At 33.4% G+C, this 11215-nt stretch overlaps 1 protein-coding gene across 4 annotated transcripts in view; it reads right to left on the bottom strand.

Annotated features, from left to right (window-relative positions):
* Nucleotides 1-6004: 6004 nt before the first annotated feature.
* The window catches only part of LOC109208466 (probable transcription factor KAN2), a 7459-nt gene continuing 2248 nt past the window's right edge, over nt 6005-11215 (bottom strand). Inside the window, exons 3-6 of one of the 4 annotated variants that reach the window (XM_019371580.1) lie at nt 9906-9960; nt 8980-9136; nt 7810-7876; nt 6005-6610 (exon numbers count right to left, since the gene is read on the bottom strand). In XM_019371580.1, coding sequence (XP_019227125.1) covers nt 6473-6610; nt 7810-7876; nt 8980-9136; nt 9906-9960 — 417 coding nt within the window. In that variant the 3' untranslated portion in view covers nt 6005-6472. The remainder of the gene's footprint in view (nt 6611-7809; nt 7877-8979; nt 9137-9905; nt 9961-11215) is intronic. The other 3 variants (XM_019371581.1, XM_019371582.1, XM_019371583.1) reach the window with 3 other exon arrangements.

Here is an 11215-nt window from a genome sequence, read left to right as displayed (position 1 = left end):
AGAACTCCCCTCAGAGATCTCTTCGGTTCTAGAATGAACTGCACCTGCCACCACCGACTCGACAGACTTCGAAGCACCAGTGCTTCCTCTTTTACGAGCTACCAACGGGCAGTTGTCATTTTTTTCTTCTTCTTAATCCCGAGGGCGTTGGGCCATTTTCGTAGATAAGGACACCGTGTCGGCCTTAGGCTTTCGAGCCTCGCTTTCTTGGGCTTCGCGAGATTTGCAGGCGACCCCCTTTTTCTTTTCTTTTTTTTTGGAAGGCTTCGGGATCTCTTCATCACCAGCTGGGGGCGGCCGCATAGCAACGGCGTCTTCGAGGCCTACATAAAAACAAAGTAAGTATTCCACTAAGAAACACAAGTAAAGAAACAAGTGAGCTCACAGTGGTTTTTAGCCTCCCATCGACCCTTGGCTAAGTCTCGCCAGCAACGCTCCGCATATAAGGAAGTGGAAGCCATTTTTCGGACCCAACCTTGGAGGTTCGAGACCGCACCAGGAAACCAAGCAGTAGCTACACCATCGAAAAGGGGTTAGACCGAGGGAAAAGAAGAAGTCGAGAAAAAGAAGAGAAAGCAGAGTATCAAATTACTATGTACTTACGTTTCATGTTCCATTCCTCGAGGAATGGCATCCTCTCAGCAGGAATCAGGTCAGAGGTGATGACTCGGACAAACCGGCTCATCCATCCTCGGTCTTTCTCCTCATCGATGCTGGAGAAGAGACATTTCGAGGATCGGCGTTGCATTTTTATCAAGCTACCTCGATAAAGTCGGGGGCTGTACAACCTGATCAGATGGTTGAGGGTGAAAGGCATCCCCTCGACCTGGCTCGAGAAGAATCTGATAAAATGAACGATTCGCCAGAATGAAGGGTATATCTGGCCAAGTGTCACTTGGTATTATTGGCAAAAGTCAAGAATAACCGGATCTATGGGACCCAGAGCTGGATTTGCAGGGCCCATCGTGAATGGGTAGGTATACACGCTTAAGTACCCCGCTTTATATGTTGTGATGTCCTCCTCGGGGGAAGGGATCACTACGTCTTTGTTCTCCCAGTTGCAGTCCTTTTTTACCTGCTCAAGCTCGTCCTCGGTTATCAAACAGACAAATCGGGACATGGGCTCACATCGACCTAGTGTCGATACAGGTTTTTCAATTTTGAAATCAGATATTGTTTCGCACGGCGGGGGAATACACTCCTCGATACAAGGTGGTACTATCGTTTTACTTTTGGCCGGCCGCGATGATGAAGAGGCTTTTTCTTTTTGCGGCACCGATTAGATATTTTGGCCATTATGGTGTAGAAATTCAGAGAAAAAATGAAGTAAGGGCGAGCTAAAGAGAAGGATGAACTCAGAGAAGTTGAAGGAGCTAACGAGATTATGAAATAGATTAGAGAAATAGAGTGTGCAAATTTGTGAAGTTGGCCTATTTATAGAGGTCGTTAAAACATATTGGGGAAGCTAAGTAAAACTGTCAGCTGCCTCCAATTATTGACTTTGGGAACTGCACTAAAGCGACGTTTTAGTCACTTCAAGCGCTCACGTCACGGGAATGACATCATCATTAGAAACTCCGGAGAATTGAGGTTCAAATCATTTCATATCGTCTTGCTCTAAGAAACATGGGGACTATCCGTATACGGTTGAAATCGTATGCCTCCGATCTATAGGCTCAAAGGGTCGTCTTAAGCCCGAGTCCAGGCAAGGTCGAGTTCAAGCTTGAGGGATCAGATCCGAGCTCGAAGACAGAATACAATGCCCGAAGATAGGAGTGCGAGGATATACCGAAGTCAAGTATGCTTGACCCCGAAATTGTACCGTTATGGGTTTGTAACAGAATGAGCTAGGTTCTTGCCACGTCCCCAAGATCATGGCGCAAATCTCGGAATAGGATTATACAATTCCGTACTTGGTGGTTAGACAGTTGTATCAAGAATATTCCTTATTGTAAATAGAAATATACCTTATTTAGGGTCCCCTATTATATAAAGGGGACCCCAATCATTTGTAATATCATCTCATTATTGGCAAGAATATACTATCCTACTTTTCTCTCTTACTGTTCATCAGAATCGTCTTTTACATTTATTGTTCTTACTAATTTATTGCTCTTAATCCATCTCGAGATCACAAAGCTCGAGGTCACTACTGCTGGGTAACATTGGTTTGATTCGCTTATTTCTTTCATTTCTAACTCATATTTCTTGAATATTAATTCGTATTGAATTTAATAACATATCTTTAAAATCACAAATCAAATTTAATTGTTACTCGTATTTTCAAGGTAAACAGAAAATAAGAAAAAATAATATATATTGTTGGGTGTACGAACAAAGTCTTACGGTAGTTGGAAAGATTAGGAACCTACATATAAGATGCAAAGATCTTTTATTGGTGTAAGGCCTTTTGAGAAAAATCATTGTGAGCTTGAGCTAAAACGTACAATATCATTACGTTAGTTTAGCCCAACATATACTTTGTACTGCAAGGGTTTTCTCGTGTCACTGCCTTAACTATATATACAGGCTCTTACACACTTGGTTTCAAGGTTCCTGAGTTGGGGGTTTTTCTGGGTGGGTGGGGGGGAGGGGGGTTCAGTCTATGTGACCACAGCCCAGTGTCATTGAAACTGTATCAGTGATAGACTCGATGCATTGGAAATGATATAATGCGTTTGTTTAATTACTACTTCCTCCGGTCCAAAATAAGTGATTTTTCGGATGTTTTCACACAAATTAAGAAATTCACCTTTTAGCATTAATTAGGAATGGAATTGACCATATTAAACTTTACTATCTCACATAAACACTCCTAACACATATTCCAACACTATTTACTCCAAGGACAGTGTAGGAAAAGAATAATTAATTCATTCTTGAAATCTGGAAAAATTACTTATTTTGGACCATAAAAAAAGACCAAAAAATCACTTATTTTGGACCGGAGGGAGTACTTACTACTCCCTACCAATTTTTAACCCTCCGTATTAAACTTTAGGTCACTCTTAAAAGAATTATTTAACAGAATTAGTTATAATAGCCTAGCTTTTGATTGAAGTATTCTTATCTCGTCATTCTCACACCCCAAACCCCGAAACCTTAAACCCTTGAACAGAATTCTAAACCTCTGAACTCTAAACCCTAAATCCTGAAACCTTGAATATATATATATATATATATAATGTGTGTGTACGTACGTGATCTGGTGTAAACATTCATTGTAGGTAAATTTTTCTATTCAATTTTTTGAATTTACCTAATATAACATTTAGACCCCACTTTTTGGGATCAAACTGGGTTTGTTGTTGTTGTTGTTACCTACCATAACATTCTAATCTTCCCCTAATTCCAGATAATGTGCAATACCAAAATTGAGTATTACTGAGAAATGTCCTATTTTTTTTAATTTCTTTTTGTTCATAAGCATCAAATAAAGGTAAGTTTAATAACGCAAAAAAAAGTGTAATTACTATTATAAAAAGGAAATAAAAATAAAAGATCTCTAATAATTGAGTTATATATGATCAATCATTAACTTTCTTTCTTAAGGTCAAGGTAGCTTTAGGTGGGGTATATATTAGCCTTTATGAAATCTTTGAACAAATGGAATAAAAAGGAAGAATTATTTCATATTCCTAAATGCTATAAACCCTACCTATACTTATTTTCTTTTTTTATGTCGTTTTCTATACCCGTCCATTTCAATGCTTTATTATCTCATGTTTTATTACTATAGATAAAAAGGAAATAGTAAAGTGAATTATATTCCACACGTTTTAGCACTTTAGCCTTTCCAAAGATGAAAGTCTAAAAGTAAATTTTTCTTTATTTAAAGGCAATTTCTCATCCAAAGGACAAGTCCTTTTTTCAGCTGCCAAAGATGAAAGTCTAAAAATACAACAAATTAGAGTGTAGAAAAAGTTATTAAAAAAAGAGATGTAATTTAATTTCTCAAAAACTATGTTGAGAGTATTGAATGATACCAGTAAATGATGTGGTGCAGTGGATGAGACTGCTCTTCCCTTAACTAGAGGTCACGAGTTCGAGCCCTGGGTATGGAAAAATCCTTGGTAGGGAGCGCTTCCTCCCGAATGGGACCCTACGCGGCGCGAATCTGGATATAATCGGGTTCCAATGCGGGTACCCGACACTGAGTGGAAAAAAAAAAAAAGAGTATTGAATGATTATGATCGATGTGAACACCAAGAATTATAGTGGGATGAATAGGGTCTCTTGACCGTTAATCAGAGGTCTCGAATCGAACTATGAGAATGAAAAAAGTCCGACTATGAAGCGTTGCCATCTTTAATGGATCTTACGTGACACCAATTCGGATTAGAGGAGGCTCCAATACGAACAAGGGGTGAAAAATAAAATAAAATGATTGATCCATATGTCTGCCTTCAAAAAGTAGGTTGGCGATATTTTGACAATTAATATAATGGGAAAGGACTAAGCAATTAAAAGGATAATTATATGAAGGGGAAGGGAAAGTTTGTTAATTTTGACCATGACTTAAAAAGGTTTTCTTTTTCAAATCGTTTAATATGATTGGGGAAAATAAGGTATAACAACAGAAACTTTTTAAAAGCAGTGGAAAACAGAAAAAATAAAGTATATACTTTGGTTTTTTTTAAAAGGACATTATTTTCAAGTAATTCAATTCATTTTTAACCATATATACATTGTCTATTTACGACAATTCACAAACGAAAAAATGAAGGAAATTTGAAAATTCTTGTTAAAATTCAAGAAAAGTATATATTATGAGAATATTTTGGAAAGTCGACATATTCGGTAGAATTAATCAAAGTGCGCTTAAGCTGGTCCGAATATTACTATCATAACAACTACTACTATGCGTTAGTCCTAAATATATTGGGGTCGGCGATATGAATCCTCATTCCTTTTATTAATATCAACTCATCTCAGTATTATAAAGTAAATATAATAAAAGTGCTAGTAAAAAAGATAAATAAATAAATAATAATAGTAGTAATAGTAGAATAATAATAATAATAGTTATTATTATTATTATTATTATTATTATTATTATTATTATTATTATTATTATTATTATTATTATTATGATAGAAGTTCTTTATATTTAAGAAGGAGAACAAGATACTGATAAAGAGAAAAAGATACTCATATAAAGAGCATATTACTTCTTTTCTTGTCTTTTTCTTCTTGTTATTTTTCATTTTCTATGTCTGCATTCTTTCAGTTCTTTTATCAATAATTCTTGTTATCTTTTCCTTTCCTTTCTGTCCAATTCCTTTGTTGGAAAACTGTAAAGCATGTGATGATGCCTAGGAATAAATAGATATTCCTCCAAACTATTATATTCTCCCAAAAAATTAAATAGCCAATCCTCCCAAAAATTATACTCTCTCAAGAAACATTAGTTTACTATTCAATACTCTCTAAAATATAAAATTATTTCAAATGGACTATCAGAAAAAACATAAGAGAAGAAAAATATTTTTCCCTTTTAATGGAAATATTTTTAGTGTTTGATTGCCAGAAAATAACTTATTTCTGCAAAATATTTTATATTTTCCTTCATTCAAAACATAGTTATTTTTACTTAATGATTTCCTTTCAAAATATTCAAGGTTTTAAAAGAAGAAAAAACCATTTGTTACTTGTTATCCAAATTTACCTTTATTGTTTTAATACAATTAGTAAATTGTTAATTAAGTGAGATACTCAGGGACGGATCCACCTCCCCACTTGCGGGTTTGCGTGAACCCAATAGATTTTGTTCAAACAGTATAGCTGTGTTCAAATATTTACTAAATATCTATAAATGTTTGAATGTGAACCCAATTACTATTTAAAATTTACTCGAAATCGTTGCAGTAACCCATAAGCATTAAATCGTGGATCCTCCTCTGGAGATACTTAAGGAGAGATAACAATAATTTAAACTCATATGCTTATGATAAAGACTATTACATATCTTTTAAAAAAAATGCGAAAACTTTTAAAAGACAGGTAATATGAATTGGAGATATTATATTTGTTGCTAAATGTAAATGATCATACAATTGTAACAAGGGAAAGAGATTTACTTAACCCTCTCTCAACTCTCTCTATAGTAACTATAATCTCTTACTACTATAACAATACTAAAATCAATTAGATTTCAAATATACTTTCTTTGTTTTTCCTTTTTTGTAGGGAAAGAAAGGAACAATTTAATATATTGTTTGATTTATAGGTCACAAGAATATTATAATGGGAATAATTACATGTACTTTTCCTATTCCCTTCTCCTTTTCTTTGTCTCTTTGTCTTTCTTTAGCTCACTTTTGCCTTTTCTTTTTCTTTCCTATCTTATTATTTTTATCTCAGTGGGAACCTGGTTCTCTCTTTCTTTTTTTTTTTTTTTTTTACTATTTCTCTAGTCAAAAAGTATATAATGATTTCAAAATGAGTAGTACTTTTGCTTTCTTTTTTAGTACTATGAAATATTAGGCATTATTCCCAGAGTGAACTCCAAATTAGGCTTCTTTGGACTTGCTTCTGTTATTGTTGATGAGCTCACTTCTGTTGATATTCCCTCATAGCTTAAGCATTTTGCTTCCATATTGTCTTTCTGCTGTATAAATTTTTTTTTTTCAAAAAAGAAAAAAATGAATTAGTACTAAGAAAGAATAATAATAAGTAGAAACAAGAGAAGTGTGTGTGAATAAAGGAATCAAAAGGACAGATTTATATTTTGAGGAATATATGTAACAATGATGAAGGCTGCTTCCCTCTTACTGATACACTGCATGTGTATATGTACTTCTATCTAAGAACTAAGGGGTTGTTTGGTTTAAAGACAAGTTATGTTGGGACTAGTTATTCAAAATCCGAGCCCGGTAACCACAAAGTTAACTCTCGGTCAAACTTTTCAACTCTCCAAACTTCTATTTTTACTTTTTTATTGACTGTTTGGTATATTATATTAATTATGGGATTGTCAATTTTTGTTGCTTTATCCTGGGATAACTCACCCTCTGGCAGGTATATGTTATCCTGCTATTATTTTTAATTTTAGAATAAACTATCCCAGGATTAGTAACCAAACAAGGGATAGGGCAATACTAAATTATTTTTTGGATAATCGTGGAGTCCGGACGAGCTTGTACGCCTTGACTAATTCAAATAGGGTATCTGCTAACTCCCATTGTCACAAATATTGGATAACTCTGTTCACCAAGACTAGCTTGGACAGATTAGAAGAATATTATGCCCTATCCATGCATTAGAAGTATAATATGCATTTAAACTATAGTTTCATAAGCTTGGTTTTTTCCCTATCAAATCAGCGAGTTCATCAAAAGGAAACTAAGGAACGAAGGGATTTTGACTACTAATTTAAGAACTTAAGTTATATGCACTGACAGTATATATATATATATATATATATATATATATATATATATATATATATATATATATATATATATATATATATATATATATATATATATACCATCATATACACTGACAATTTATACTAATGAAAGAAGACAATGAGCCATATTTTCAGGAAAGATCTCTCCTCGAGTTTGCTTAATGTTCTTACACTTGAACATTAAAATGAATGGCCTCATTTTCAAGTTAAAACTATAATAATAATCGATTTTGCAATCTATTACTTATAAATATTTATTAAATGTTTTAATATATAGTCTGAACAAAAGTTGCTGAGTCATGTGAATTGTAATCGACGCTCTAGATCCGCCCCTATATGAGGGCAAAGTAGTAAATTCCATGGGAATTAGTTGTAAACTATAATAATGATAGTACCTCTAGAGAAGATATGTTTCCTGGATAATCTCCTTGTTTATTGCCATGCAACTGCCAACTTTCCCTGCTATATAACACAAATATTGCCAATTTTCAAGAGAATATTTTTTCATCAATGGAGGCCATGCATGCAAAAGAAAGAAAAAGTGAGACTGAGAAAACAGAAAGCTATCTTTTTGTATGTCTTATTTATAGCTTCTTTTATCTTTTTCTACTCTTTTCATATTCTTACGATTTCCCCTTTTGCTAAAATAAAAATTAAATAATACACCCATGTGAAGGAAATTCTACTCCTATATGGACATAGGCCCTTTGCCATTGACACAAAAAAAATGGCCTGATACAAAGTATTCCCAATTCACGTAGGGTTCGCACTACAAAATAACGGTTCATTTTCGATCGGCATATTTCGACGGGAAAGAGTAGTCGGAAATTTCCGACGGAATCGGTCAAACTCGTGACAAGGGCTATACTCAAGAGGTGTGATGTAGATACCCTACCCTGATACAAGCATTAGTGACTGCTTCCACGGTTCAAACCCGTGACATATAATATAAATTATATAAAGACAACTTTACCATTATTCAAAAGTTCCTGACACCATATTAAACAATATTTTTAATATATAGAATTAGCTTTGGCACTAAGTTTCCTAGTAAAGGGTCTTCTTTCAAATGCTTTATCTGAGCCCACAATATCCACAGGAAAGTTATATGCGTATCTTTTTAGGTTGATTTTTGTCATTTTGGTATATTTCTACATATTTAAGTTGTATACTGACAACATACAGATTGTTAAACTGTCAATGCAGATTAATTAACTGATACGTAGTAACAAATAATTTTTATTTTGTTTTCCAGGTTACGTTACTAACTCATTTTATATCTATTATTATTCCTACTTATTATATATATTCCAGTTCTTGAGAGTTTATTACTTCAACAATTAAGCCTCAACTTTAAGTTTGTCAGGGCAGGTCCATATGCCCAGTTGTTCGCGGGGTATAGTGTATGCAGCCTTACTCTATATTTCTGTAAGAGACTATTTCTACGGCTCGAATCCATGACCTCCTGGTCACATGGCAGCAACTTTACCAGTTACGCCAAGGCTCCCTTCACATGAGTATATATATCTATAATAATTAATTAAGTTGCATAGAGAAATGTTTACCTTGAAGAGTTACTCCAAAGACCACGATAATTATCTTTCTCTTGTCGTGCAGCTTGTTGAATTGATAATTCAGACTTTGCTGAATTTTGAATGTCAAGCACTAATTCCTCTGAATTATTATCCCCAGATGATCCATTATCAAACACCTCCGATTGGCCTAAAAACGTTCAAAGGGAAGAAAAAAAAAAGAGACTACAAAATCAATTTTGCTTCACATACAAAAATATTAAAAAGTATATGAAGTTTATGAGGTTTTATATCGATCTCAGGTTAACACTACAATAACAGTGTTCATAATGAAAAATTGATAAATATTTATATACAAAATCGATACAAAAGCTACTGAATTCACATGAAATCTTAACTAACACTCTAGATCCACCCTCGCTTGTTAGTACTCATACTTTATAGTAATATTTACTCTTAAAATTACCCTGTAATGAACATTCAATCATATAACGGAGTAAAAAAACAATCAATATCTATATTTCTCAGACTGTCCAAAAATATCTAGGGTCGGGTCGGTTCCTTCAAAAATATATTATTTTTGGAGGATATAACACACATGCGGCAACATTTGGATACCTTGCTACATATCTTGCCAGTACTCATATTTTATAGTAATATTATTCTTAAAAATACCTTGTAATGAACAACCATTCATAACGGAATAAAAAACAAGCAATACTTATGTTGCTCGAACTTTCCAAAAATATCGTGTGGCGTGCCAATTCCTCTAAAAATAGTGTATTTTGAAGGATCTGATACGTATGCAGCAATATTTTTGGAGTCAGTGCTACATAGCTTGCCTAGTACTCATATTTTATAGTAATATTATATTCTTAAAAATACTCTATAATGAACAATCAGTCATAACGAAAAAATATATATATAAGTCAATATACTAATTAAACAGTATTTTGCACCTGAAGAAGCTGCTCCAGCTGCTGCTTTATCGGTTGTCTTTACCGTCCGATACATCTGCAAAGTTATACCAACAGTTGATAAGCAACATAATACGAAATTATCGTGTTTAACTTTTATGCACCGATAGTGAAAAAGAATTTAAAACTATCATATCGCCTAAAAAATAACTATATGTAACCGTTCATATCAGCAAGACTAGTATAACATATGAAAAATAATACAAATTATTTGCTACAATATGTTAAAGTACATTGATATTGCAAATGTATACTATACTATACAGAGGCGGACCCAGGATTTGAAGGTGGCGGGGGCACATGAGGAAACTGCTCAATCAGTGCCCCATTTGGACTTTTGATTTTAAGTGTTGCAAGCAAAATATATGATCGTTTTTAACATATATACACTTATATATTCAAAAAACTTTGCCGAAGTTAACGTGGTCCGGTGACCTCTATTCCCGAAGCATAGGTCCGCCTCTGATGCTATATAAGTTAATATCCTAAAATATAACCACATACTATTTTCTTTTATTTTGTAAAATAAACGCCAAAAATCATATACTTATCATAGAGGGGATTTTGGGAATTGTATAAAATCAACAAAAGGGAATTTTCACTTTGTGATGATAGCTGTTTGTACTTTCTTATTATTAGCCATATCTTTCCTTCTGTAAAAAATCAAGAGGAGAATAGTACTAGCACCAGAAATTTTATTATAAATGGTCCTAAATGCTGGTTATTATAGTGAAACTAAAAAATAAGTATTTAAGTTATATATTTTGACATTGATAGTGTATCTTTTTTAACATTATTAGTGTAGTAATGTATTATAGTAACAAGGATTTGTTCTTCTTTTACGATGCTAAAAAATGACTTGCACTGTGCAATTATATTATTGTAGATTAATATAACCTAAAAAATCATATTGTATCAATGTACATAATTTTAATTCTAACAATAATTTGTCTTATACGCTCCATCTCCACTGGATGATGTATATTTATACATATATAAATTCGTTAAAATTACAATAAATATTAAATTTGAACTTATTCAATGTTAAAAATCTTAGAGGTCGAACCCGTCAAATATCAATCCTGATTGCACACACCTAGGGGGAAGCTACGTTAGGTCAAGGGCGGTCATTTGACTACCGTTCGTCGAAAAATTACATTGTGTATATAGGTAAAATATTAGATCTTAAAGGTATATATCGTATATTGAACACACTTTGTCAGGGAATTTTTTCCTCTTCTTTTAAGTTTGAACACCCTTGAAAAAATTACTGACTTGTCATTGCGCACACA

This window comes from Nicotiana attenuata, unplaced genomic scaffold (assembly GCF_001879085.1).
Source record: "Nicotiana attenuata strain UT unplaced genomic scaffold, NIATTr2, whole genome shotgun sequence".
Taxonomy (NCBI): Eukaryota; Viridiplantae; Streptophyta; class Magnoliopsida; order Solanales; family Solanaceae; genus Nicotiana; species Nicotiana attenuata.
This window is presented reverse-complemented; position numbering and strand designations above follow the sequence as displayed.